We start from the raw sequence: 27863 nt of genomic DNA on the forward strand, positions 1-27863 counted from the left end.
CCCTCGCCGCCGCACCCTGAGGCGGCTGCGGCGCGGCGCGGCGCGGTGCACTACCGCTCCCAGAGGGCCGCGCGCAGGCAGGAGGCGGTGCGTCGGGAGAGCGTGGCCTCCTGGGAGTTGTAGTCGCTCGCCTGTAGGTGCGTAGGCTAGCTTGCTGGTCGCGTGTAGTTCTCGCCGGCTCGGTTCTCGCGGGACGAGGACGGGGCGGCTCCCCGGTGTCCGCACGCGTTTCTGTAGGAAGCGCGCCGAGCGGCTGGCGGAGTGGAGCTGCGAGCTGGTGGGTGCGCCATGGGAAAGGCCAGGCCAGCGGCGGCGCGCTGGAAGGGCCCCGGGGCCCCGGCGGGGGCGCAGGGCGGCCGCGCGAAGCCCAACCCCAACCCGTTCGAAGTGAAGGTGAACCGACAGAAGTTCCCGGTGCTGGGCAGGAAGGCGCGCCACGCCGTGGGGCAGCCCGGGGTGTCTCGCGCGCGGGCAGTGCAGAAGGTAAGGGGTGGGGGCCGCGCCGCGGGGACCTGCCGGGACGGGGGGGCGGAGGGGTGTCCGGAGAGCGCCGGGGCCCTGGGGTCTCCGCAGCGTCCGGTTAGGATGGTGCGTGGCCCGGCCGGGGGTCGTGCGTCCCGCGTGCCGAGCGCCAGTCCCCCCGATTTTCTCTGCGCGCGCTGCAGGGAGTCGGCCCGGGAAGCTGGCGCCCGGCGGACACGCGGCGCGCGTGTGCTCCTGCCCCTCCGTCCCGCGGGGCGTAGGTGCACGCCTCTTCCAGCCTGTCCTCGCGGAGACTTGGAGCCTCTGGTCCAGGGGCCGCCCATCCTTTTCTTCGCAGGGTAGGGGTGTCATGGATGTTGGGAGAACAAGTGCATCTCTCCTTCTAAGCACAGTACCGTGTCCCTCGCGGGGAGACTGAAAGGCCACCTTGTGTGCTTACGGTCCCAGAGTTTTCTGCCCCTTTCGGGCTCCGTTCAGATGGCATTCCTTGTGTGGCCTCCGAGACGCGTTCTTCCGTGTAACAATGTTTGTCGTTAGTGTGAGGAAGACACATTAGTATCCTATTGAAAAAATATTAAGGTGGGTGGAAAAGTTAGGGCACAGAAAGGACCTGCACGTTTTCCAGGGGTCAGCTGACGGCTGGGCTTGCAGTCGGTTTGAACGTCTCTGAAGCCTGAAGCTCTCTTTTAGCTGCTGGGAGATCCAGGTCAGGGAAGACTTGACCCCACCTTTCTGGGCCTGCTGTCCGTGTTCTGCCGAACAGGGCGCTATCCAGTCCTTCTTTGAACTGAACGGAGTGTCGGCCCTACTGCAAGGAGCTGACAAGACAAACTTACATGGGAGGGGCTGCTGCTGATGAGGCCCCCGGGGTGGGGGGTGCTCTAGAGCATGCCCGTTTGTTTCCACCAGCTAAGTGTGTTTTCTCATTTCTGGAACGGGGATAATAATATCCACCTTCCCCTAATGGTCGTCATAAGATTAAATAGCACGTTTAGCCCGTACTGAGTGTTGTCTAAACACTAGCTATTCTTAAATTTCTCAGCTTGTCACTCAGACCCCTTCAAAATCTGGCTGCAACCATTGTCCTTGCTTTGCCTCTTGCAACTTGGTTTGTCCAAAAAGTCCCATCTTATCCCCCCAAGTCCCTCAGGGGCCAGCACAGGTCACCACTTCTGATACTTTCCCAAGCCCTACGGCCCAAATAGGCCAGGTTGCTCCTGCCTGTGGTACCTGACAGATTCACCTGCATGCTCTGTGCTGAAGGCCTGCGGGGAATGGCCTGGAGGCAGCTGTTGGTGCCTCCTCTGATCCCCGGTGCTTTGGGGGCTCCAGTCAGAAAGTGTGACAGGAAATCAGAAACTCCTTCATATAGGGAGTCACACTCGAGATCGGAAGAGTGAGCAAAGTGTTATAGGTGGGGACGAAGGCACGTTGTCCCCTGTCACGGAGTGTGTGGCACAGCATGGGGTGGGAGAGCTCAGAGCTGTCCAGAGGGGACTCAGGTCATCCAGGGCAGTTAGAGTGTGTGGTGTGTGTCAGGGCACACAGGGCCGCAAGGTGGGCCTGGTCTTCTCATTGGTGACAGTCCCTCAGAAGTAAATGTGCTGTCCCATGTGTCTTCTGCTCCAGTCAGTGGCAGTGCTTTGGGCAGTACCCATGTGCACCCCGAGACTGTAGGCGCGGTCCCAGTGCCAGCCCGTGGTGGCTGGGCCTTATTGTCCTCCTTTCTCACACAAGTGGTGAGATAACCAGAGTTGACGTGTCTGTCATTCCTCCCAGTGGAACAGACGTTGTATCAAGAAGTGTAAATTGAATCCTCACTGTCAGCCTTATGAGGGAAGTACAAGTATTATCCCTGTTTACACATGAGAACACGGAGGCAAGGAACCGTTCCAGAACTTTCTTCAGGTCAGGAGTGAGGGAGCCGAGACCCAAACCCGGAGTTGAGTGTGTAACACACAGCATTACCCTGGCAATGCCCAGCTCTGTCCTGAGGCATCCTGCGTAAATTCTTGTGGTCCCGTAGCAACGGCCGGTGGGAAGTGCTACCGCTATTTCCCTCTTACAAGGGAGGCCTCTGGGGACAGAGAGGCTAGGTGCCCCCCAGAGTCCGAGCTGTCACACTCATGACCGCACCTCCCAGGCTTCACGCGCGTGAATGACCACGAAAGTGCCGTGGGTGGTGGTTTGGGGTCACAGTAACCTTTAGCGAGTAGACAGATCTGCAGATCTGGAATCCAGGAGGAGCAAGGATCGACTGTATACATATGCAGGCACCCGTGTGACAGAGAAGTAGGCAATCCTACTAGAGTCTCTGGGTAATTGGTTGTGACATTGTAGTTGACGTGCATGGCGTCCTTTTCGCCTCCTTGTTCTTTTTCCTTCCCCTCAGCTAGGACCTCAACTCCTCTGGCGTCTCGGCCCGGCAGGTGACTTCCGAGGGCTCATCATTCTGCTCCCTTTGGTTGCTACTGTTTTTCTTTAACCTCTGGTACTGGGCACGGAGGTCCCAAGGCGTGCCCTAGAGAGCCCCCCAAACTCCAGATACAGTCCTCTGCCTTTGTGTATGGGGGCGACCCCGCTTCCTCGGTCACTGAGAGCCGTCTTTCCAGCCAGTAGATAGCCCTTTTTTTGACTCTTGGTGTCAGTGGCCTAGGGCGTCCAAAATGGCCAGGTGGCAGTGGCGTCTTACAATTCACTGGAGCCACCGTGTGTCCCCCGTGGGAGCATTTCCTCTTTAGGGACCAAGATCGCCAAGCCATCGGAGCTCAGAGTTGCCAGGACCGTGTGAGATTTTTCTGTGATCTGTTTTCCAGCGCACCCAGACATTACTGAAGGAATACAAGGAACGGGATAAGTCCAACGTCTTCACAGATAAGCGCTTTGGGGAGTACAGTAGCAACATGAGCCCGGAGGAGAAGATGGTGAAGAGGTTCGCCCTGGAACAGCAGGTATGCAGGACGATGGGAGGAGGGTCTGATGCCGCAGTTTTACCCAGAAGTCCAGCACCGGGAGGCGGTTGCCCCATCGTTCACTGACACCTGTGTGGGCGCTCCCCCACAAGGTACAGTGGCGAGTGCTGTGCCTTGTCTGGCTACGAGCCGGGTGGAAAAGTACCTTGACTCGAGGACACGGCAGCGCGGACGCAGCCGTGCTCTGGACTGGGGTGCAGCCCATGGCTCGGTCGGGTGGAGAGCCGGCCGGCTGTGGAACACCGGTGTGATCTAGCAGGGGCTCGGGCTGGCCCACTGATTCGTTTACCTCCCGCGGGTTCTGTTTTCCTCTGGGTCGTTGCTCAGATGACCCAGAAAATCTGATGTGCTTGGGCAATTGTTACATTACACAAATAGTGAAAAAATAACTGGGTTTTGCTGTTGAATGGATTGGAAATTTTAGGAAACTGATTTTTTTTTTCTTCTGTCAGCGGCAACATGAGAAAAGAAGCATCTACAACCTAAATGAGGGTGAAGAATTAACTCATTACGGCCGGTCTCTGGCAGACGTCGAGAAGCATGATGACATTGTTGATAGTGACAGTGACACTGAGGAACGCGGAACGCTGTCTGGTAAGGGCTGGGAGCAAGGGGACAGTCTGCTGGTTTCGTTTTCTGTGCCTTTTCTTTGCACGGTTCGTCATTGAGACTTTTCGTGCGTGCTTGCCTGTTAAACGTGGTCCCTTACATGGTCCTAACTCTCTGTGATGAAGGTAAGCGCTTGGTACCTTCGTGCTGACAACCTGGTCTTCGCAGGGCGAGTGGCCTCGGCCTTATCGGCACAAGAGGCTGTGATGCCCAGGTGACTAGGTGAGAAGTCGGGTTCCATGTGTTCCTAGTGTTGGGTCTCGGGGGCTCAACGGTTCATTAGAGATTTCCTGGCATCCTTTGATTCTCGTTATGAGGTAGGTAACTTAGAAAAGAAAAGTTCTTTTGAACATACGTGTATTTGTTATAACTTTATAAATGAGTCCTCAGGAAACACGTTGTGTTTTGTCCGGGTGCGTGATGTGGTGTCCTTCCCTAGGGTAGGACAGGTTCGTCATAAAGGTCGACCCTGTCAGGTAGCTCTTACCTCATTGTGATGGAGTGTGGGAGGGATCAGGGTTCCCAGGGTTCCAGTGGGAGCACCTGCCAACCTGGGACTGCCAGTCACTGAGACGGGCTACACCGTGACATATGCCGGCTTTGGGCAATTTGAAATGCTGCCAGACATCCGGGGGAGGCCTCGAGTCCCGGGAGCTGCAGCCTTGGAGGTGGGAGGCAAAGAGCGGGTGGAGCATCGGGGGCCGCTGCTGGGTCCTGGGGCTCAGGGGCCGAGCTGCTGGTGGTAGGAGCTGTGAGAACTGGTGAGTCCACCCCCGAGGGGAGGCAGGAAGCCAGGGGAAGCAATGGAAGAGTTGGGGAGAGTCAGGACTGAAGGCGGGGTTCCAGGAGCTGGGGGGTGTGGGGGGAGGGTGGTCAGGAGTCTTCAGCAAGAGAGAAATCCGATAATGACCCAGTAGAACGAAAGAAGCTCATTGGGGCAAAGGCAGTTGAGTTGCTTAGGTCATTTCCTTGAGTAGATGGGAATGGACGGTCCAGCCACTTGAGCCCCAGGGCTGCTCTGGGGGGGCTGCGGGGGGGAAGGCTTCTAGTTTCCTCAGCTGAGAGCAGGCGGGAGTGGAGCGCCCCCGGCCCTGGAGACTCCCTGCCAGGCGGCCTCGAGAGCCTGGCCAGAGTCGGTGGTTCAGTCCACCGCCTCTCCTTCCTGCACACACACCCGCCTGCGCAGTGTGGCAGGGAATGGGGCCAGGGCTGTGGGCCCCGCTGTGGGAAAGCAGCCCGAATGTTCTGTTGCTGTTACTGGCAGGAGATTTGGGGGTTTTGCTCCCCTTGTAACCCTCCATTGTCTCATCTGAGATACCGGGTTTTTTAAGGTTTCTGTCCATTCCCAAGTTGATGATTCCAACATGTTTTCTCTCTTCTGCCACGGTAACTGGGGCCGGCTAAATGCCACGGGCTCTTGGCGCTGGTGCAGGTTCCTGCCCTCAGGACCTTTCAGCCTCCGAGCCCCTGCCCGGGGAGGCATGAAGGACACGGGTTCTCACGTGGCCTCATCCTGGACTCTCTGTCCTGAGACTCAGAATCCAGCCTGTTTTACCGCGTTTGCGGATCGTTCATGAGATTCGAACGCAATTAGCAAGTAGATCCTTGGTGTTTCCAGGTGTCGGGTCTCAGTCAGGTGGTATTTTATGGCTCTGGGTTTTCTCGGGGTGGTTCGTCCTGGGGATTTCTTAAGTGCCACTGTACCTGTGGTCTCGTGCAGCTCCGGTGCGGGAGAATGTTTTTTGAGTATGGAGCTTGTTCTCAAGTCTGCAGTCAGATGACCGTTGGCGGCCCAGGGCCGGAGCCACCAGCACCGGCTCCACAGACGCCTCTTCTGCTCTTTGTCCCCAGCCGAGCTGACAGCTGCCCATTTCGGAGGCGGTGGCGGGCTCCTTCATAAGAAGACCCCGCAGCAGCAAGGAGAGGAGGGAGAGAAGCCGAGGTCACGCAGAGAACTCATCGAAGAGCTCATTGCAAAGTCCAAGCAGGAGAAGGTGTGTTGGCACTCGTGGCGCTCCGCCCCAGGACCCTCACCAAAACAACTGCATTCCTGCATGGCCGGCTTCTAGGAAGTATCTAGGATTTCACCAGACGGCCACGTCACATGGCCAGCCGTCTACCCCTGTGGGCCAAAACAACTCTGGGGCTTTTTTCCCTTGTATGTGTTGAGGCTGTATTTAAGATTTCCTGTGAATTTAATAGAAGCATTCCTTTTGAATAGGAATATTTTCAGTCTCATCTTGCATATACTTCTCGTGGTCTGTTGTGTTTGGGGGGCTGGGGGTGTTTCTGGTTGGTCGGTTTTGTGTGTTGACATGTGCCGCGTCTTTACTACCAGCACTGCTTGGAGTATCTAGGTAACGGCCGGCAGCCGGACCTAGTGCTGCGTGGTGAGACTTTGTAGCTTCGCGCTCTGGGGTGTCTCTGTTCTCCCGCTATGTGACGTGTTGACTGGCGAGTGTGGCTGCTCGCTCACGGCTCCACGCTCGTGGCGTGCGTCACATCTGCTCTGTCTCCGCAGAGGGAGAGACAGGCACAACGGGAAGGTGCCCTGGAGCTCACAGAGAAGCTGGATCAAGACTGGAAAGAAATCCAGACTCTCCTGACACACAGAGCTCCCAAGTCTGAGAACAGGGATAAGAAGGAGCAGCCCAAGGTGGGTATCGAGTTGACTGCACCTTTCTGTGGGGAAATGGTGGAGGCCAGCGTCCCTTCCGGCCTGTTCCTTGATGTGGACAGCCGTCCTCCTGTTCTCTTCGTTCCTGTGTCTTCCAGTGAGCTCTCGTGAGTTTTCGGATACGTGTGGTGTCCGTGTAGAGCTAGACAGAAAGAGACTTCAGTCTGTACTCCTAGATAATTAAACTAAAGAAAATGGTTGTTTCTGGTATGAGAAGTCCTTTGAGAGAAGGCCTTCTTCAGACGGCGTTTGACCTTTCCTGTTGCATGTCTGCACGTCTGTATACGTGGTTGCTGAGGTTTCCTTCCAAACAGCGTGTGGCTCCTACCATATCCTTTTTAGTCTAAATTGTTGGAAAAGCTGCATTCCTGTGTGTCTGGCTTCTAGGAAGTATCTAAGATTTCACCAGATAGCCACGTCACATGGCCAGCCGTCCACCTTTGTGGGCCACTGGCACTGTTGCTGCCACCTTTACCCCAGCCCGTTTTGTGGGCTTCATGCCTAATGAGCAGTGTTCAGTTTTGTGAAAGCAGGTATGTTTTGAGAAGAATTTCCCTGGTGTGAAAAATCCTGTGTGATGAGAACCGTTTTCTTTCAAGAAGGAAGACTTGGATATGGTTTGGCTCCCTCCTTCGTGCTGTCCAGACATGACTGGATAGGCAGGAAGCTGCCTGCACAGATCGTTTAAAAAGAAAACCTAAAAGTGGAAAGTTTCTTATTTCTGCCCTAGCCTGACGCGTATGACGTGATGGTCCGTGAGCTGGGCTTTGAAATGAAGGCCCAGCCCTCCAACAGGATGAAGACAGCAGAGGAGCTGGCGAAGGAAGAGCAGGAACGGCTCCAGAAGCTGGAGGTGCGTGTGCGACCGCGATGGTGCCACAGGGCCCAGCGCCACTCGGGGGCTGTGCAGGATCTGGGTTTGAGGCCTCTCTTCTCCGTTTTGTGAAGTATGGGCTGCAGGTGTGGTGTTTTAACAAGGAAATTTTCATTGACTATTTAAAGTTTACGTGTCTTTTACTGTAAGTTCCTTTTTTTGATTATAAAAGCAAGAAAAATGCAGATGATACCCCAAACGTACCACATAATGAATGTTTGCTCTAATCCCTTTACCTCAAAGCAGCTGCCAACAGTATCGTGCACTCTGCCTTCCCAACTCCTTCTCTGTGCCTTAAAAAAGGCTTTTAAAATTTCATTATATTAAAACAAAAATGAATGTTGGCACTCTGTTCTGTATCTGGCCCTTTGGTCCAGCCCCACCTGGGCCTCTTCCCTGGCTCGAGGCCTGTTTGCAGACAGCCTTGCGGTTGGGCCCCTGGCTCAGCTGCACGGACCTGTCCCCCCCGTGCCGTGCCTGCCCTCTCCTGTCACTGCACGGCAGGGAGCAGAGTCTGCACAGCTCGGCCAGAAAGACCTTGGAACGACGGGCTTGCCTTCCCGGTGACTAGACCGCACTTGTGCCATGGTTTTAGTTTCCATTGGTGTGCGGCGAGAGGTGTCGCGTGTGACGCTTCCCTGGAGCCCACGCGCTAGGCAGAAAGCAGGCGCGGAGCCCCGGGTCTGGGACCGCAGCCCGCAGGAGGGCAGGGCCGGTGTGCCTCCCGCAATGCGCCTCCTTCCCGCCCAGGCTGAGAGACAGCGGAGGATGCGCGGCGAGGACGAGGGCGGCGATACTAGAAAACCAAAACACCTGTCCGCAGACGACTTAAATGACGGCTTCGTTCTGGACAAAGACGACAGGCGCTTGCTTTCCTACACGGTAAGGGGTTTACCTTCGCTGGCGTGCTTGCTCTCTGAATTCCAAAGCACGGTTTCTGGTATCTAAGGTTCATCCCAAATGGAAAGCGTGAATGTCTGAAACCACCCGTGTGCTCTGCGTCGGGGAGCGCGTGGCGAGTCCATCCCGTGCCTGCGGGCAGGCTGCCTGGAGAGGGGCACCAGCCTTGTGCTGTGTCCTTGCTCGCCAATTTCGGCTGCTTCCGCTCCTGAGCGTGTGGTTCCCTGCAGGCCCAGCACTGCTGTTGAGGGAACCAGTAAAATAATTGAGTTTCTAAAAACTTTGTAAGGTCTACACCCTTGCCCCTTCAGAGTGAATCAGCCTGGTTTCAGGGCAGGAATGCAGGAGGCCAGGTGTGTCGAGCAGAAGAGGATCCGAGGTGCAAGGCGCTCACAGAACACTGAGGTATTTGGCAGGAGAGCGTAGTCAGGGGTTACCCCCAGGTGTTAAGGTCCCAGAGCCTCCAGGTGCAGCCCAAATGTCAGGAAGGCCCTGCTGACTCACCGTTTTGCAGCCCCAAAGCCAGTGGCGGGAGGCCGCAGACACAGCCGCTGGAGCCCGTTGGTACCGGGGCACCTTCCACACCTTGGGTCCCTGCTGCTCCGTGGCAGAGCCTGGCCTGGAGCCCTGGCGGCAGGCATTGGGAAGCTGTTCCCTGGCCTGTTGGCCCTTGAGGCCCCAGAGCACGCTGAGGCAGGGCATGGAGCCGGTGCGGAGGACGGCACTCGGCGCTTGTGTTCCTTGAGTGTGCAGCGTTCGACGTAGTTACAGGGTGTTCCCGGGGCACTGAGGCCTGTGGTCCCCGTTCTCCAGGATGGAAAGATGAGCATCGGGGAAGACCAAAGCGGAGAAGCCAGTGACGGCGAGAGCGAAGAGGAACAGGGTGAAGACCTGAGCGAGGAGGACCCAGAGGACAGCAGTGACCCCGATGGGCACTCAGACCTGGAATCGGACATGGAGAGCGAGGACTGTGGGCGGCCAGACAGAGAGCCATGGCAGGCCCCGGGGAAAAGGATGACAAGTGGTCACAGAGCTCGCGGAGCTACCAGGACTGAGCTGCCCTATACATTTGCGGGTAGGCAGACACTGGGTTTTCTTATGTGTTGGAATGACCTCCGTGACCTGGCAACAAGTCTGCCTTGCTAGGGCCACATCTGTGGAGTGGGGACCAAGGGTGCACTTCTGGGCATGTGGACACGTGCCCGCCCAAAACGTCTGGGCTCATAATGGGCACGGTCCTGCTCTGCGGTGTCTGGTCAGTGTTAGCAACCCTCTGTGGTGTGACTACAGACAGTTTCATGGGCTGCCTGAAGGACGAGGACAGCACACACCTTTCCACGGAAGGTCGTGCTTTTTCCGTGGCCGGTGATGGAAACGTGGCTGCCACAGAGAGCTGGGGCCGGGCCTGGGAGATGGGGAGTCACTTGTGCAGGGGCTTCCTGTGTGCTGACCTGGGCACTCGTTTGGCCACATAACCCCTTACAGCGAATGCGTGTCGTGTGGCCTGGTGTGAGGAGAAGAATCCTCCAGTTCTAGCGAGCAGTCCTGAAGTGTCCTGTGACTTACGGTCACTTCCGGAGGCTGGCTCCCACGGGCGTGACCTGTGATCAGTGGGAGTCTGGGGTGGTGATAGCACTCTGCCACGTGGCTCCTTCCAGCTCATTCTGAGCCAACATGCACATTAAACCCCGCGCCTGCTGCCTGGTCAGTAGCCCATCCTGCCACACCTCGCCCCCAGGACACGCCAGCACACGTTAGATCCACCGGCGGTGCTCGTGGTGGGAGGTAAAGCGTGTCTGTAAAATACACGTGAAATCGTCCCTTCGTGAAGTAACGTCACCCCTGTTTTATTTTGTTTTTAACTTCTTTGTTATCAGAAATGTGATTCTCTTTCTAAATGTTAACCACAGAGCGTTCTGCGTTTTTGGCAGCCCCTGAGTCCTACGAGGAACTGAAATCTTTATTATCAGCAAAAACAATGGAGGAGCAGCTTGTGGTGGTGGAGAGAATTCAGACCTGCAACCATCCGAGTCTGGCCGTGGGAAACAAAGCAAAGCTGGAAGTACGTGCTGCACGTGGCGGGTGTCAGGGTGGCCCCCACCGCCATCTGCGTCACGCGGCGCATGCGTCTCAGGCCCCTGCGGCCGCGAGTGCTCTGCGCGGACCCTGCCACGGCCCCGGAGGAGGCGCTGTTGCCCTCCGCTCACAGGTGGGGGAGAGTGAGGCCCCGGCTCCCCGGGCCTCAAGCGGGAGCGCCAGCCTTTCGGCTCCGGAGACGAGCACTTGGAACTTGCCTTTTCTTCTCAGCAAGTGCCGCCCACTCACGAACGAGGCGCAGGGCTGGGCGTGTTCTCGGTTTGTCTGGAGCCCTGGGTGCCGGCTGCCGTCCTGCAGGAGCGCACGCCTCCTGGGGCAGGGCCAGCTCCTGGGCCTGTGCTTTGTAAGGCGCTCCCGTCAGGGGCCCAGAGGCGCGTGTGCACACGTGTCAGTCGGCACGTAGGGGATGGCGCCTTGTGTGCCTCTGGTTTTATTCTGGGGGTCGGTGCTGAGCTCTGTTCCCGATCCGTGTTCTTGCAGAAACTGTTTGGCTTCCTTTTGGAGTACATTGGAGACTTGGCTACAGATGACCCACCAGACCTCCGAGTAATCGATAAGTTGGTTGTGTAAGTAACGGCGGTGGGTTCACCGCAGTGCGGGGCTGACTTGAACAGCTCTTTTCCTAGTTACAGTCATAAAACTTCGTCTCAGAGTTAGTAAGGTGGACCTTGTAAACGGGCCCCGTGGCATTCACCAGCCACGGGGATTTCAGAGACGACGGCCCCCTCCAAGTGGTGTTAGCACGCTGCTCCCGTCACCCTGGAGACGGACACCTGTGCACCACGAACAAGTTGACTTTAAGACAGATGAACACTTCATACTTGTTCATGCTGTTTGGAGGCTTGTCTTTCATTGACCAATGAAACTTCAAGGTCTGCTTGGACAGGCTGAGGGGTTTGGGACACATGGTGGACTGTCCTGGTGTCACCCAGAAACCCGCCTGCTCCAGGTCCATGCTTGGGTGGAACCCGACAGGCTGGTGCTGCATCAGGAAGGCCAGGCCTTTTGGCCTTCCCGTTCCCGCCCTGTCCAGGGATGGCTGAGCCTTCGCTGCACTAGGACCCCCGTGAAAGCAGAGACGAGAGTGGCTCCTGGCCCCGGGTTGGCTGGAGGGAGATGTGGTGGAGGGAGGGTTCGTGAGCGCCAGGAGCTGGTAGGGGTCTGTCTGGGGCCAGCCACACACTGTGCACCCCACGTCGCCGTGCCACCTTCTGCCAGTACCGTGGTGCTGTGAGGAACCAGTGAATTCCTGTGGATGGCACCTTGGAACCGTCCGCCAAGTCTGGTTCAGAGAATGTGCTCGTTAGGGCATTATGCTTCTGCCATCACTACTGAGAAGGTGCGACTTTCTAGGAGATGGCAAAGCACATATAGGTTGTTATAAAACGAACACTACTAGAAGAATTATCTGGATCACCGAGAAGGGCAGCCAGCCCAGTAAGAGGAAGAGTGGGCTCATCCAGGGGCCTCCATACTAACTTGCTCAGCCAGCAGGTGACATCACAGGAGCATGGTGAATGAGAGGTTTGGGGCTTGCTTTCTGATTTCGTTATCTGAAGTCATTTTCCCCTGACCTGTGTTTCTGATTAACAGGCAGTTATATAATCTTTGCCAGATGTTTCCAGACTCTGCAAGCAACTCCATAAAATTTGTCCTGCGAGATGCCATGCACGAGATGGAAGGGTCCGTTGAGGCCAGAGGCCGGGCGGCGTTCCCCGGCCTGGACGTGGTGAGCAGGGGCTTGGTCTCAGGCACGGGGGGCCGGTGCTGTCGGCCGAGTGGAATGTGCATGGTTTGGTGGGTTCACCACGCCCTAGAGCTTTCAGACTGAGCCGGAGATCAGACTGGCATGAGGTGGGAAGGACTGTTGACCCGTGGACAAGGAACTAAAAAGTGTTTCACAAAAGAGGGAGTTCTGGTTTCCGTGTGACTGGGGCTGTTCGCAGCCTTCGTGGTGAAGAGGCTTTAGGGCAGACAGAGCAAGTCTGTGTTGGGAAGGACCAAGCCCGTGTGCCGGCTCAGCTGTGGCCCCACTGAGACACCCGAGCGCCCCTCACGGCTCTAACAGCTCTGTGGCGGCCACGGGCCACCTCGAAGAAATCCTTGCTCAGTCTGTTCCATGTTGTAGGATTTCTGCGGAAATGCAAAACAGTGATTAACAGAAACTTAAAAACATAGGGTCTGTGTTCCTGGTTTTAGTGCCCCCCCCCCCGAGTGGGATCTGAGCCACTGTCCGTGAGCCACTGCTGGTGACTTGCCTTCTTCTGTGAGCCTCAGCCCTCGCAGACACTTCCCTGCTTCCCCGCCGATGGGTGGCCTGTGTCCCCGCAGAGTGCTGGTGCAGAGACAGGAGACAGGCCCCATCCCAGTTTCTTAGATGAGCCGTCAGCGGCTGGGGGTTGGAGTAACGCCTCCCGTGAGGATTCACGACAGTGCCACGGCAGTACAGCAGTCGGTACACAGGGGCTGTCACCATCACCACGGCTTCCAAAGTGGACACTCGTAGTCCGTTGCTGGCCAAGCGAGGAGGGGCGGGCTGGGTGCGGGGAGCCGCGCGGGCTCTCCTTTCCTGTCTGCCTCCCTGTGCCTGTGTTCCCTGGAGTCCCAGTCAGGGCGGCGTGGGGAGCCCTGCGGAAGGGTTTCCGGCAGGTCTTGTGGCTGATACTAGAGCCCCTGCGGGGAGCAGGAAGGACGAAGTGGGGGCTCCGGGGTGTGCCTGACGTGTTCAGAGTAGTCCCGTTCAGGAGGATTTCTTGGTGCCTTTGGACTAGATGGAGGGTGTGCAGATCGTACGGAGCAGGGCGCAGGGGCGCTTTTCTGCTTTAGCGAAGCAGCCTTTCTAGCGCCTCCCGGGTGGGGAGCCTGTGGGCGCGTCTGCCCGGGGGGGGGGGGGGGGTGCCGGAGAGTGTCGTCCTCTAAGCCAGTACTCCTGCCGCCACTGCGTGTTGCCTCGCTTGTTGTCCGGGTGTGCGGGCCAGAGCCACGGCTCACGTGTGGCGTCTTGGGGCCAAGCGGAGCCTGTGCAGTGGGCGGGCACCACGCGTGGCTCTGGAGGGAGCATGTCCTTCCTCCCCGTCCAACACGTGTCCACGCCGCCCTGCGCCCTTGGCCTTCCCAGTAGCCCCGCCAGCTGCCCAGCTTCTCTTCTCTCATCGGAAAAGTAAACAGCGGTCTGTGTCGTAGCTTTAGTCTGCGCTTCTCACTGCGAGCGGCGCCCAGGCCGCTTCCGTGTCTGAGAGGAACGCACCGCGGTGAGCCGTTCCGGGGTGTGTGCGTGTGAGTGCGCGTGGGCGTGTGTGTGTGTGTGCAGGTGTGCGTGTGCACGGGCGTGCCCAGCGCGGCCCCTCGCCGGGAGGGCCACGACCTGCTTTGCCCTCGGGCCATAGGAAGGGCTGTGGTTAAACGTCACACCACTTTCTCTAACGTGTGTCGCGGTGCCCCTTGCAGCTCATTTATTTGAAAATTGCCGGGCTGCTGTTCCCAGCCTCCGACCTCCGGCACCCCGTGGTGACCCCCGCGCTGGTGTGCATGAGCCAGCTGCTCACCAAGGTACGTGCTCGCTGGCGCGTGTGGCCGGGGCGGCCGGGCGAGGCTGCGCGGCGTCGCCACTCGGGGCCAAGCCCAGGAAAGACTCACGGAGAGAGAAATGGCCCCAGATGAGGTTACGGAGGGCGTGACACCAAAAAAGAGCCTGTCGAGTCTGACATGGGCTCTGTTTCCCTTTTGGCTTAAAAAGTCCGAATAGTCGCGTTTTCCAGTCCGGTCTGGTGCACACTCCGCGGCGGTCCTTGCGCGCGTGGGTCATCTCGGAAGGGGCAGAGCGTTCGGGCCGGCCACGCGCCTCACCTGCTTTCACCCCGCCGACCACGCTGTGGCGAGGGGCGGTGCTTCCTTTGTGCGGGGGGCGGCTCGGGGCCCAGACCTCAGCTGGGGCGCCAGCTTGTGTAGCTAGCGCAGCCTTCCGGAACCTTCTTCCTGACCACTGACCCCCGCCTGTGCTCGTGTGCCAGTGCCCCGTCCTGTCTCTCCAAGATGTGGTGAAGGGCCTGTTTGTGTGCTCCGTGTTCCTGGACTACGTGTCTCTGTCTCGGAGGTTCATCCCTGAGCTCATTAACTTCCTCCTTGGGACCCTCTACCTCGCAGCTTCAAGCAAGCACGGCCAAGGTGAGTCGGGCTGACGGAGCTTCCTCAGGTACGTTCTATCTTCGCGTCCTTCTGAAAGTCGTTCGGGCTCCTTGTAGAGAGTACGGGACGTGGAAAGGTGAGACGCCTGAAGCCCCGCCGTCCAGAGCAGCGGCCTCTCCTGTGTGCGGCCGTGTGGACGGCCCCGCACCCAAGGGAACCGGGGCCCTGCTGTTCCCACCACCTCGGCTGCCGGCGGACACACGCGGCGAGTCCCAGCGGTGGTGTGTACCGCAGATGACCTAGATTTCCTGTCAAAAATACACAAAACAGTTCTTTTATGTTGATTTTGTGTTGAAATAACATTTTAACATTTGGGCTTAGAGGAATATATCATTAAGATAGACGTTTTCTTACTTTTTTGGGCCACAGGAACACTTGCACTCCCTCTGCGTGGCCCCCGTTGTGTTTCTGGCACGCAGCCCAGTCTGTGTAGTTTCTAGAGTGCCGGGAACTTTGGGAGGAGTGCCTGTCAGAAGCCTCGTTGTAACGAGAAGCGTTCTAGCGTCTGTTGACCTTCCAGATGGCACTGGTTTGAGCCCCCCGCCCCCCCCCCACAGCGCCCGAGATGCTGGCCACTCACTGCTCCCCTCTCGGGTTGTCAGGGTGCTGCCCGGTCTCCTCCCCTTACTCTGTGTCCTTCGGATCGCCTTTCCTGCCCCGATCGATTGCATGTCGTATCTGCGATCTAATGCCACCATGGAGACCATAATGCCTGTTGTGCGGAGCACCTCACCAGTGCTGGGCCGGGGAGGCGGCACTCTCAGCCCCGGCAGCTCCTCCATTCAGGATCCTAAACACACTGTCTGTCCTGCTTTCACTTCCTGACTCACAGCCGAAGCCCCCACGGGCACCTTTAGCTGCGCCCGGACTGCACTGACCCCCTCGCCGCGTGCTCCTGTGCGCGCGGCATGGACCTGGAGAGGCGCAGTCACACCCAGGGGACTTGTCGGGAGGTGGCCGCAGCTCGAGGCGGAGTGGACACTGCAGTGGGGGCAGGCAGCGGGCAAGCAGCAGGCCCCTGTCCCTTCGCCCTGCCACACTCGCTTTGCTGTGCCCGGCGTACGCCAGGCCAGGCCGGCTGTGCCTGCTGCCTCGGTCGCTCTTCCGGGTGGTGACGGGGTTAAGTTCCCTCTGCTGGCGTCCGCTCTCTGGGACAGGCCTTCTCTGACCGGGTTCACTGTACCACCTGCTCCTGCTCTCCCCCCTCCACTCTCCTGCCCTGCGTCTCTGGTCCACCGTGTCTCTTTCTGATGCTCCATCTCGTTCGCTCCGTCTTTTGGGTGTTGTGTACTGCCTGTCTCCCCCATGAGGTCAGGGACCTGGGCTGTTCCCTCAGTCACCCCTGCGGACACTGTAACCCCACCTCTGTGTGGTGAACACAGGCTGCGTGTGTCCGAAGTGACTCTCCTAACGGCCTCACCAAGCAGAGGCTGCCCCGTGAGCCCATGATGCTGAGGCCGCCTCTGTCCTTGTCTCGCTTGGACTTCAGGTTACACTCTGGTGCACCCTTTCAGAGCATCTGGGAAGAACTCGGAGTTGCTCTTGGTTTCTGACGAAGCAGACACAGCCACGTGGCAGAGGCGAGGCCTGTCTCTCCGCTGGGCAGGCGGACTGAAGGCCCAGACTAAGACGGAGGCCAACCACACCAGGTAGGTGGGCCTGGGGCGCCAGGGGGGCCGTGCTCGGTGCCGGGCCGGCCTGGGGCCGTGAGGACGCAGATGGTACGATCTTACGTGGGGGAATCCTCTACGAGAAGGTGCTAGAGCTACTAAGCCGACTCCGTGCAGCAGTGTCCTACAGTCAGCGGGACATGAGCGGCATTTCTGTACACGGTGAACAAGTGAAAAGGAAATTAGAAAATTCTATTTACAACAGCGTCAAAAAGAACAAACCATGGGAATCAAAAACAAAGGAAGGAAAGATAATTGAGACTACAAGATACCGCGGACGCTGTTACGGAAGCCCGGAGTGCAGGAAACAGCCCCTGTTCGTGGGTCAGAGGACTCCCCTCCAGACACCATCACGCTGGGGACTGGGTTTCAGCATGTGAATTTGGGGGCACGCACATTCAGCCCACAGGAGGGCTGGGCTTTTTGTCAGAAGCCTTTGGTTCTCTGGGTTTAATTATGGACTATTTGAAATATTCTTCTGTTGTGGTGAAACACACAACAGGACATTTACACCCTGGTGCGGCCACCACCACCGTTCACCCCCAGAAGTCCTCATTCGTAAGACAAATTGTGTACCTGTCACACGCTCGCTCCGTGGCCCCTGGTGCCCCCGTCTGCCTTCTGTCTCCAGCATCTGGCTCCTCTAGGGACCTCCTAGAAGTGGCATCCCAGTAGCCGTCCTCTCGTGGCTGGTGTATTCCACTTTATAGCACAGTGTCCTCCAGGTTCGTCCGCGTGGTGGCAGGTGTCAGAGTCTCCTTCCTGTTGAAGGCTGGATAACATTCCATCCTGTGGATGGACCACGTTTTGTTCGTCCGTCCGTCCGTCCACGGACACTTGGCTGCTTGTCTTAGCTGCCGTGCGTAGTGCTGCCGTGAACAGGGGGGTGCCGACGTCTCTTCGAGGCCCTTCTTTTAATTCTTGTGGGTACGAACCCAGATGTGGAATTGCTGGGTCTGTGGGAGTTCTCAGTTTCATTTTTTAGAGCTCTCTGCACACTGTTTTCCACCCCACGTTACTTGGCATCCCGCCAGTTGCTCCATGTCCTCCCAGCATTTGGTATTTAGTTTTGTTTTTTTAACAGTAGCCATTCTCATGGGTCTGAGGTCTTAACTCCGTGCGGTTTCGGTTTGCATTTCCCTGAAGAAGAGTGATGCTGGCGTCTGGCCACGTGCTTCCTGGCCGTCTGTATGTCTTCCCTGGGAATTGTCTGGTCAGGTCTGTGGAAAAAAAAGAAAAAACTTTCCCAGAATATGCGTGTTATTTCTCAAGATAACATCTGCTTGATTTTGCAAATAGTAATTTAAAAACTAAAGTGGAGCCACTCATTTTCAAGTTGCTGCTGCATTTCCCACAGTGACCCTTTCTGCTCAGGGACACGGGGCATCTGTCCTGCCCAATACCACACTGCGGGTGGACTCCGGCCCGTGTTGGGTTTTTCAGAGCTGTGTGTTAGAGATTTTAAATTTTGTTTAGAGGATTGACTGGCAGTGACCGAATGAAACGAGCTGGTCCCCTTCCTGCCTCTGGGCCTGAAGCTGGGTGTCACCCCCTTGCAGACTGTCATGCCTGGCTGTCTGTCTGGCTCTGGTGAAGCACTGCGTGCTGCTCTACAGCTCACTGCCGTCCTTCCATGACATCGTGAGGCCGCTCGGAGCCCTGCTGACGGAGCACCTGGCTGACCGCCGTCACCCCCCGGAGCTCCAGGTGAGGCCTCCCGCCACGGGGCCCTCTGCAGGGGCTCGGCCACCTCCGTGGTCAGGGAGCAGGTTAGTGGGCGAGATTGTCTTGAGGTGGCAGTTCTAGAAATGCCCATGGGAAATGATGGCAGTGGGACAGCGAAGGAGAAGTAACCGTTCTCCTGGACGGGGTCTTGCTCGGTGCCCATGGTGTGGTCCCCCTGGCCAGCCGGGGTCCAGTGAGAGTTCTCCCATGTGTGTCCATAGAGATGGGTCACTCGTGCCCTTTGTAACAAGTTTCTCTGGGGAAGGAGATTGCACGGTGTCTGCTGGATGCCAAAGCACTCCTGAGTGCCCACGGAGCCTTCTAGAAGGGTCTCAGGCGTCTGTCATCCGGCCAGCGGGAAGTGTGCGCGAGGGTATGAGCTGTCCCCCTGTGCACAGGCCCCCCCACCCGTCTGCACAGCGGCGGGGCTCCCTCACAGCCGGGCCTTGGCTGCACCCCCTTTTAGCAGAGGAGGCCCCGGACCCAGAGGGGCAACGGGCAGGTCTGTCCCCTCACAGGCGGGCCTGCCGCGGCCTCAGCATCCCCCCACGTTTCAGGAGCTATGCCGGAGCACGTTGGCCGACATGGAAAAGCAGGAGCGGCGCTGCCGGCCGCTGATCTGTGAGAAGAGCAAGCCGGTGCCGCTGAAGCTCTTCACCCCCCGGCTGGTCAGAGTGTGCGTGTCAGCCTCATGTCCCCACATCGGCCGGCGTGGGGCGGGGGCGGGGAGGCGGGCGGGCTAGAGCTCTGACGCTGGCTTCCCCCTCAGCCTTGAGTTCGGGAGGAAGCAGGGGAGCAGCAAGGAGGAACAGGAGAGAAAGAGACTGATCCACAAACACAAGCGTGAATTTAAAGGAGCCGTCCGGGAGATCCGCAGGGACAACCAGTTCCTGGCTCGGATGCAGCTCTCGGAGACCCTGGAACGGTGAGCGGTGGCCAGGGCTGCTGGCGGGGTCAGGCCGGGTCCCCGTGAGTGACCGCCGGCAGTGGGTGGCCCCAGGGCCTGGGCAGGCATGGTCCCGGCCGCTCGAGTGCGCTGGCCCGCATGGATGCGAGCCACTAGCGGGTCACGTAGGGAAAAGGCCAAAAACTAATGTAAAAACGGTTTTTTTTTCTTTTTCTTTAAGGGATGCGGAAAGAAAACGAAAAGTGAAGCAGCTTTTTAACAGTCTGGCCACACAAGAAGGCGAATGGAAGGCTCTAAAGAGGAAAAAGTTCAAAAAATAAATAGTTCTGCAGACGAGGCAGGGAGATGCTATGCACTGAACATAATAAAGGCTGGTCCCGTGTGCCTGGGCTCTTCCCTGGGCTCCACCCCGCGGGCCTCTGGGACGCGCTTGCCAGCGAGCAGGGCCTCCCGCTCCATCTTGCGCAGACGCGCCTCTGTTAATCACAAGGTTTGGGACTGAGGGCAGGGATATGTTCGGTCCCAGTAACATCTGGTGACGCAGGTGACACGGGGCCCAGCGCAGAGGCCTGGCCCTCCCCGGGCCAGCGGTGGAGGCCGATGTCACACAGCCTGCGGCACACTGACCAGCCCTGCATGGTGGCCCTGGTGCCCGTGCCAAGCAGCCAGTCCCTGAGGTCACACAGCCAGCCACAGCAATGACCACAGAGGGATTGGAGGCCTGGCCAGAATGACTCTGGCGTCCTGAGGGACAGGGTGACCTGACAGTGGTGGGGAGAATGGGGAGTTTGACCTTGGACAAGCTGGGGGGTGTTGGAACTCAGGATGCAGGGTACGGGGCCAGAATGTCCCTGCAGGTGCGTGGGGCTCAAGCCGCGCTTGCCCAGAGCAGCCCTGGGCTTGGGAATGAGATGCAGGAACACTCAGCCAGCCTCCCCGAGGGTCATCAGAGACCCACTTGCCAGATATCCACAGGCCGTCACGGCCACCTCATGGCTGGGGAGACTGGCCTGCTGTTACCACACGGCCTGTGCTGATACACAGCTGTTGCTGTTTGAATTCACCAAGTCCCTGAACCCGGGACCAAGTCAGGTGCTGGGCTCTCGGGCTGAGGCCTTGCTCTTCAGTCTGGTGGGGATGGGATGTGCTCACAACTAGCCCATAAAGCCCCAGGTCTAGATCTTGTATCCCTGGAACATATCCGTTTGCTCACCCTGGTCTTCTCCCCAACCCCACTCCAGACAGAATTCTTGGAAATATATCTGGAGCTGGGCCATCGCAGCCCTGCCTCTACCCCTTGCAGAGAGGAGTATATAGAACGAGGGATGGAAGATGGTATGAAACCCAGCTGGGACCCTCCTGGCCAGGGACGGAAGGAGGGCTGTTCCGTTTGGATGAGTTCGTTTGCAGACGTATTCCCAACTCTGCCCTGCTGCCACCACCCCCACCATCTAAGATAGGAAGTTAACACGGCCAGTCTTTCTGGCATGGAAGCCACAGGCTACTGAAGGGGCAGCATGGCTCAGCTGGAAGAAAATGAACATGACCCAAACCCGTCTTTTGGAGAAGAGCTGACTGGTTTTGATTAGAGGCAGACAGTCTCAGGAACCTTGGAAGCCAGGAGGTGCGGGGGAAGGAGGGCTGAGATGCGGGCGGAGGTGGCGGGGGGGGGGGGGGGGGCGGAGGAGCTCAGGAGGGAGAAGGGGCGGGCCTCCGCGGCCCGGAACCAGGCAGGCCTGCAGCAGGAGAGGCCAGCGTGCTGCCCGCTGCAGCTCTCGGGGGTCCCCCTTCCCCTCACCCGCCTGTCCTGGGGCCCCGGGGTACGGTGTGTGCGGTCACAGCCGCTGACCGGCACGTCGGAGGCGCCCGCTGGCAGGACAGGGTCGGGGCTGGCCCGCACCGCGAGGTCCTCCACGGCGCAGCGCCCCGCACGACCTGCGCTCCGCAAGTGCGGCGGGACGGCAGGAAGGGGCCCCTGCGGCCGAGACCCCGCGGCGGCCCGGCAGACGGAAGCCCCACGGTCCCTCAACACCCGCCCGCACTCAGCGCGCGCCGGCCGGAAGAGGAAGCAGGCTGCCGTCCACACTTTCCGGGGCGGGGGCGTGGTCGGCGCACGCCCCGCCCCTGGCAGCGGGCCCGGCGGTCCATTCCGCATCCGTCCGTCTGTCCGTGTATCCGTGTCCGTCCGTCCGCCCCGAGCGCGCGGCCGCGGCAAGTGCAGGGCGGGGCTGCTCCCGCGTCCAGTGCGCGCCCCACTGCCCGGCCCTGGGGGCCCTCCGGGGCGGGGTCCCGAGTGGGGGCCAGGTCTGGGATTCCGGGCGGGGCGGGGGGCGGAGTTCGGGGCCGGGGTCCGGGCTCCTGGGCGGGGATCGTGTTCGGGGCGCAGGGACGCCGCCGGGGCCGCCCTCCTCCCGGGCTTCAGTTTCCCCGCCCGCTCCGCACGAGGACATGGGGTGGCTGTGTGGGATGGGCTGATGCCCGGGGCCGCGATGCCCCATCCGACCCCTGGCGACGGTTGGTATCAGTGACTGCGGTTTCTTTGCGCAACCCCGCAGCCTGAGTTTCCTGCTGCCCGGGGTCGGGGAGGGAGTGCACAGGGGGAACCCTGTGTTGGGTCGCGGGCGCCCGCTAGCAGGGCGGGCAGGCACTGTCTTTAGGGTGCTTGCTGGCTGTTGTCTGGTTGGGCGCATGGCGGGAGCTGGGGGACTCAGTTTCCCCCCCGTGTAGGGTAGACATCTGGCGCTGGGGTGGCCAGAGGTGGCCTCATGCAGACCTAACACACTCTCAGCCAGGCGGGATCATGGGCTGGGGAGCCGGAGGGAGCTGCACCCCGCGCCCACCCATCCGCCAACAGACGGCGCCAGAGACGCGCGTGATCACTGTGGTCTTCCTTGGCCTCCTGCTGGACCTCCTGGCCTTCACTCTGCTGCTGCCCCTGCTACCAGGGCTGCTGGAGAGCCACGGCCGCGCCCACGTGAGACCGCCCCATGTCCATGCCCAGAGGCGCCCTGACTCCCCCCACGATGGCTGCCCACACCCCCCACCCTTGTCACACTTCCTTGTTCCCCAGGACCCCCTCTACGGCTCGTGGCAGCGAGGTGTGGACTGGTTTGCCGCAGCAATCGGGATGCCAGCAGAGAAGAGGTACAACAGTGTCCTGTTTGGAGGTATGGCCCCCAGCCCCATGCAGGGACCCCTGTGATCCTGTCTGGACGCTTGTCTCTGCCCGGGCTCCAGTCAATCCCAGTCCCTGTCCCCGCCTTCCTGCTCCTGGGCACTGTCTGCCCCTCTCCAAGTGCAGTGTCCACTGGTGGTCAGGGCACCTCAGCCAGAGGCCCAGGGCTTGGGAATTGCAGGACCCACCCCTCGGGATCAGGCCCTTGGGGACAGACTGAGTCGTGGTGACCAAAATCTCTTTCTTTCCCAGGTCTGATTGGCTCGGTCTTCTCCTTCCTGCAGTTCCTCTTGGCCCCGCTCACGGGGGCAGTCTCAGACTGTCTGGGGAGGCGCCCGGTGATGCTGCTGTCCCTGGTACGGGGGTGCCCAAGGCGTGAGAGTGTGCAGCTTCCTCTCGCCCGCCTGGCAGCCCTCTGGGAGAAAGTGGGGTTGGCTGTGAGCTCCTCATTGTCCCCTGGGTGTGGTGCTTGAGGGAATGGTGGCTCCCGTGGCCCAGGCAGGCTTTCCCAGAGCTGCTCCTGCCACCTGTAAGGGCCACTGGGAGCACAGGTGGACCTTGGATGCTCCAGAACAGGGCAGGGCCCCAGGGGTGTTAACCTGGGTTTGTCGGCCCAACTCTGGGCCCCTCCTGGCCTCAAGTGACCATACCTGCCCCGTGGACCCCACCCTGAGGCAGGCAGGTCTGGCCACCTCGTACGCCATGTGGGCCGCCTCAAGGAGCTTCGCAGCCTTCCTGGCCTCCAGGGTGATTGGGGGCATCAGCAAGGGGAACGTCAGCCTCTCCACGGCCATCATAGCTGACCTGGGCTCACCTTCCGCCCGCAGCCGAGGCATGGTGCGTGCAGGTGATGGGGGATGAGCGGCTGGGGGGCTCCTTGGCTGGGGTCTTCCTGTCTGGCTCAGGCGGCCTTCTCCCCAGGCAGTCATCGGGGTGGCCTTCTCACTGGGCTTCACCCTGGGGCCCATGCTTGGTGCCTCCCTGTCCGCGGAGACGGTACCCTGGCTCGCCCTGCTCTTCGCTGTCTCAGACCTGCTGTTTATTTTCTGCTTCCTGCCAGAGACCCTGCCCCCAGAGAAGCGGGTAAGGGGGAACCCAGAAAGGAACTGAGAGGTCCCAGGGCTGGGGGCTCAGTTCTGTGGGCATGGGGGGATACCCAGCTTGTGTGCCAGTCCCAGATGCCGGGGGGGCTGGGCTGCCCTCTCCTGGTGCCCCTGCCTCTAAGGCCTGGCACGGGGAGGGGAGGCCAGGGCAGGTTCAGGTCATGCCCCTCCCCAGCCACCTGGCAGGCCCCTCCAGTCCTGCCCCTGCCCCAGGCACCCTCCATCGCCCCCGGGTTCCAAGCTGCTGCGGATCTGCTCAGCCCCCTGGCCCTGCTCCGTTTCTCGGCCGTGGCCCGCGGCCAGGACCCGCCTGCTGGAGACAGTAAGGAGACACCCCCTCATGAGGGTGGGACTGTCACCTCCTCCAGCTGCCCCAGCCTCCCGCAGCTATCATCAGCCCTTTCCCCACTGCTCCCCAGGACTCAGGAGCCTCCGCCGCCTGGGCCTGGTGTATTTCCTCTACCTCTTCCTGTTCTCGGGACTGGAGTACACGCTCAGCTTCCTTGCCCACCAGCGCTTCCTGTTCAGCAGGTAGGGCTGCCGGCCCCTTGAAGGACCTGGCCTGGGAACGTCCTGCCATCTCCCTGGCCTGACCCCCGGCTTCAGGGCTGACTCCTGCCCTGGCCACGCGCACCATGGAGAACCGGCCGTCACCCCGGCTCCTGACTTGGCCAGGGGAGCAGGGGCGGGCAGCCGGCAGCAGGATTGAGGTGCTCAAAGCTCCCCCGCTCCCAGCTTGCAGCAGGGAAAGATGTTTTTCTTCATCGGCCTCACCATGGCCACCGTGCAGGGTGCCTATGCACGGAGGATCAGCCCCGGCAGGGAGATTACAGCTGTGAAGGGGGTACGGGGCTCCCCCGGGGAGTGGGGGGGGGGGCAGGCTGTATCCTGAGCCCTGCTGGAGCTCTGCCGTGCCCACCCACAGGCCATCTTGCTGCTCGTGCCAGCCTTCCTCCTCATCGGCTGGGGGCTCACGCTGCCTGTGCTAGGCTCGGGGCTGCTGCTCTACTCCTTCGGTAAGTGGGCCCTCCCAGGGCCAGGAGTCCTGGGTCACAGCCCTCCGGGTGTCTCCTGCGGGCTGACCTCCACCTACCTGGTGTCTCCCGCCAGCTGCCGCGGTCGTGGTGCCCTGCCTGTCCTCTGTGGTTGCCAACTATGGTGAGAAGCCCTTCCGTTGCTGGAGGCCCCCCAGATGGGAGGAGGCCTGCAGGCACCTGATGGCCTCCTCCCCTTCTTCCCGCAAGGCTCACCCGGGCAGAAGGGCACAATCATGGGCACGCTGCGGAGCCTGGGCGCCCTGGCCAGGGCGGTGGGACCCCTAGTGGCTGCCTCAGGTGAGGGCCCCAGGGTGGCCAGGCCAGGCAGGGGGCCACACTACCCCTCTGGCCGCCCGACACTGCTGCCATCCTGGGGCCGAGGGGCGGCAGGGACAGGGTGGGCCTGTGTCACCGCTCAGGCTGTCTCTCCACAGTGTACTGGCTGGCAGGGGCCAGGGTCTGCTTCACCGTGTGCTCTGGCCTCTTCCTGCTCCCCTTCCTGCTCCTGTGGAACCTGAGGCCTCCAGCCCACGCGCTCAAGGCCGAGTAGCTGAGCCCCACCCAAGCTGGGGGAGAGGAGGCCCGGGCCGGGGACCCCCCCCCCCCCCGCCCTACCTTCCCCTGGGCCCAGACCAGGACAGCCCAGGGCCTGCAGCCCCAGAGGGCCCGAGACACTCCCAGCCCCTCCCTAGGTGTGGACGGCCCTGCCTGTCGGGCTGGGAGCAGTGACTCCAAAACCTTCCAGGCTTTCTGTTGGCTTCTCTCAGTGACACAGGGTCAGCCAGGCCTCTGAATGACAAAATAAAGCAGCTATTTTATATCTAGTGCCTCTCTCCAATACACCGCTGTGCCTCGTCACCCCCACCCCACAGACCCCCAGGCACCAGAAGCAACTTAGCGGAAGGCTCTTGGAGCTGCACTGAGCAGCATGCCAGGCTCTTCCCGAGTCTGCTGCCATTCTGCACAAGGCTGAGGACAAAGTGGGATGCAGGCCCCTCCAAGCCTGGGCCTGGATACCCGGGCTATGCCCTGCACCCTGGCCGACCGGGAAGGAGGGGCCTCTGTGCCAGGCTCTCCCCATCACAAGTCCTGCCCCAGCCTGTGGAGGAGCAGGCTGGGGGAGGGCAGTCCTGGGCTGCAGGGACCTCCCCGGTGCAGAGCAAGTGTTCGATCAAGAAATAAACACTTGGGGGTGGTCGAGCATCAGCTCAGGTCATGATCTCAGGGTCGTGGGATCTACCCCCTCCCACCCCCTCCACGGGGCTCTGCACTCAGAGCAGGGAGTCTGCTGGAGATTCTCTGCCCCTCCCCCCATGCGCCCACACTGATAAATCTTAAAACACACACACACACACGGATCTCTTTTTGGGACTCGAGACAAACTTCTGGAAGTCCTACCTTAAGTAAAGGAAAGGACTTAAAATGCAAAACTGCTTTCCAAGTTTAGACAAGGAAACTGCTTAAAGAATTTTATTTGTGAGTAGAACATGTTACAGTGAAGGACGCAGGACCCACCCTCCCAAGCCTGTGTCCATACGCGACGAAACTTCATGTTGTGATACAAAGAGTTAAAATAAGCTACAAAAGTGAAATGAAAGTCCTTGCATACGTGGGACAAAAGGAAGGGCTAGAGTCGCGGTTAACTGAAGGACAGGGCGAGAGCGGAGACCCTGAACACCACCCAGGCAACAAAACAATACACCGGACAAAGCAAGTCTCCAGAAAGCTCGAAGCAGCGGTCAGCGCCATGCAGCCAGCCTCAGGTCCTGCTTGGAGTCAGGCGTGTGGAACCCCAGCCCAGCTCTGGCACCGGGTCCACCAGGGGCCCCTCCCCGCTTCCGGGGAGGCGGCGAGCCGGCACCTAGCCAGGCCGGCACTGGGCGGCCCCTGGAATGGGTCCTCCACTAGTTTCTGCTAAGCAGCTGCACGTGATTTCTCAGGAATCTCAGTGAAAATTTATGATGTCCCACAAGGAGAGCCGGGCCTGGCTCCATAAACGCCTAGTGTGAGAAGTTAGGGAGGGACCCCTGGGTCCCCTTCTACCTTGAGTTACCTTTTACCAAAACCAGGGGATCTTTCAGGCTGAGTTAAAGTAAGCGGAGATCCCTCCCCAGCTCCAAAACCTCCCGCACAGTAAGTGAGCCGTGCCCTGCTGGCAGGCCGGAGGGAGAAAACTAAAGCAAAAAGTGGCCCGTTCATGCTCGTGGTCAAAATGGAGGATGAATTGCAAACCTGCTGAAAGAAAATTCTAGAAAGGACTCTTCCCCCTCTTAATGTATCTTCTCTATGACAGGAATCTAGAGACCCCAGTAAGAAAGCGGGGGCCCCTGCACCCCGTTTCTGGCCTCTGTGCCATCAGACCATGCACAGGGCACGTGAGGTGTACGCGGGCCCCTTTGCTGCTGGGTCCCCAGCTCTCAAAGGTCGTCAGGGTGCCCGGGACCGCTGGCGGGCACAGGAATGCTTTCACAGGACTGAGGCTCTGTAGCTACGAACCCAGTGAGATCACGGAGCAGGTAATGCCAGCGGGAAGCTCCAAGCTGATTCAGTCACCTGAGACGTGGGGGTGAGGGGGAGCCTAGCAGACACACAGCACGGGAGACTGCACCACAGGAGGAGAGGGAGGACAAGGCCAGAGCCGCCAGGGCCTCCAACTGTCCGGCCAGAACCAGGACGCACCGTCCCCAGGGGAGAGCGCGCCCGCGGGTGCTGGTCCAGGCAGTGAGGGCGGAGGCAGAGGGGCCGCGGAGACGCATCTCCCCCAGCACCCGAGGCCGAGGCCTGCGGCACGCGCACACGAGGTTAGCACCGGTCTACATGGGGATTTGGTCACACTGTGAGGGGAGCTCTAGCTACGTGGAGGGTTGGGCTTTTTGCATTCCATGACACAAGACAGGACACAAGACACAATCAGGGGCAGTCTGGTGGCGTCGGTGTGTGCGGGACGGGCCTTCAGGAGTCACTCCTCTTCTTGCTCTTCTTCAGAAAGGAGGGGGTACGGAATTTCTTCTTCTTCTTGGAAGGGGACTTGCCCGGAGACCCATCGCTGCCGGGGTCCACGGCAGCCCCCTCCTCAGCAGCTGGGGAGGTGGCCTCTTCCACTGCCGGGGCGGAAGCTGGCTCGGGGCTGGCCGCCACAGGGGACCTGGCGGGGCTGGGAGGCTCCCGGGCTTCACAGAGCCCCTCCTCCTCCTCCTCCTCCTCCAGTGTGGGGAAGCCGAGCGCTTCTGAAGGCTCATCAGGGGACAGGTCAGGGAGGGTCGGCTTGAAGGTGGCAGCATCACTGTCCTCTCCAGAGGTGGCCTCCTGCGGCAGGTCTGGCGGGCGGGGGACGAGAGACAGGGCTGAAGAGCAGCCTCCGACCCGAGCGGGGCGCCCTGAGAGAGAGGCAGCGCCCCGCACCGAGACGGCTGCGGGGCTGGGCTCTAGGGGCTTTTACTAAGACAAGA

The 27863-nt window shown here is 59.8% G+C and overlaps 3 protein-coding genes across 19 annotated transcripts in view; 2 read left to right on the plus strand and 1 right to left on the minus strand.

The window, feature by feature from the left end:
- Positions 1-141: 141 nt before the first annotated feature.
- NOP14 (NOP14 nucleolar protein) lies at positions 142-19481 on the plus strand. Of its 2 annotated transcripts, none has more exons than XM_045774782.2 (18): positions 142-483; positions 3300-3434; positions 3908-4049; positions 5916-6058; positions 6586-6720; positions 7472-7594; positions 8366-8497; positions 9329-9590; positions 10426-10577; positions 11093-11178; positions 12206-12341; positions 14060-14161; positions 14623-14776; positions 16287-16446; positions 18027-18174; positions 18750-18868; positions 18962-19117; positions 19320-19481. In XM_045774782.2, exons 1-18 carry the CDS (start codon positions 289-291, stop codon positions 19417-19419), a joined length of 2580 nt encoding a protein of 859 aa, XP_045630738.2. In that variant the 5' UTR covers positions 142-288; the 3' UTR covers positions 19420-19481. The 2 variants fall into 2 exon arrangements, with proteins under 2 accessions (XP_045630738.2, XP_045630739.2); XM_045774783.2 differs by having other exon boundaries at positions 143-483; positions 10447-10577.
- Positions 19482-19931: 450 nt separating this feature from the next.
- On the plus strand, positions 19932-25238 carry SLC75A1 (solute carrier family 75 member 1). 12 transcript variants are annotated; one of them, XM_045774791.2, is made up of 13 exons: positions 19932-20723; positions 21888-22073; positions 22170-22266; positions 22527-22630; positions 22953-23111; positions 23196-23357; positions 23591-23699; positions 23775-23908; positions 24113-24221; positions 24303-24393; positions 24488-24535; positions 24622-24711; positions 24849-25238. In XM_045774791.2, exons 2-13 carry the CDS (start codon positions 21900-21902, stop codon positions 25141-25143), a joined length of 1572 nt encoding a protein of 523 aa, XP_045630747.2. In that variant the 5' UTR covers positions 19932-20723; positions 21888-21899; the 3' UTR covers positions 25144-25238. The 12 variants fall into 12 exon arrangements, with proteins under 12 accessions (XP_045630747.2, XP_045630745.2, XP_045630743.2 ...); XM_045774789.2 differs by lacking the exon at positions 19932-20723 and adding an exon at positions 20855-21403 and having other exon boundaries at positions 21892-22073; XM_045774787.2 differs by lacking the exon at positions 19932-20723 and adding an exon at positions 20981-21403.
- A 628-nt stretch (positions 25239-25866) lies between these two features.
- Positions 25867-27863, minus strand: part of ADD1 (adducin 1) — an 85445-nt gene continuing 83448 nt past the window's right edge. For all 5 annotated transcript variants that reach the window (XM_087864328.1, XM_045774853.2, XM_045774854.2 and 2 more), the window contains one exon: positions 25867-27731. In XM_087864328.1, coding sequence (XP_087720454.1) covers positions 27367-27731 — 365 coding nt within the window. In that variant the 3' untranslated portion in view covers positions 25867-27366. The remainder of the gene's footprint in view (positions 27732-27863) is intronic.

This window comes from Ursus americanus, chromosome 8 (genome assembly GCF_024610735.1).
Source record: "Ursus americanus isolate L20-20 chromosome 8, mUrsAme1.1.p, whole genome shotgun sequence".
Classification (NCBI taxonomy): domain Eukaryota; kingdom Metazoa; phylum Chordata; class Mammalia; order Carnivora; family Ursidae; genus Ursus; species Ursus americanus.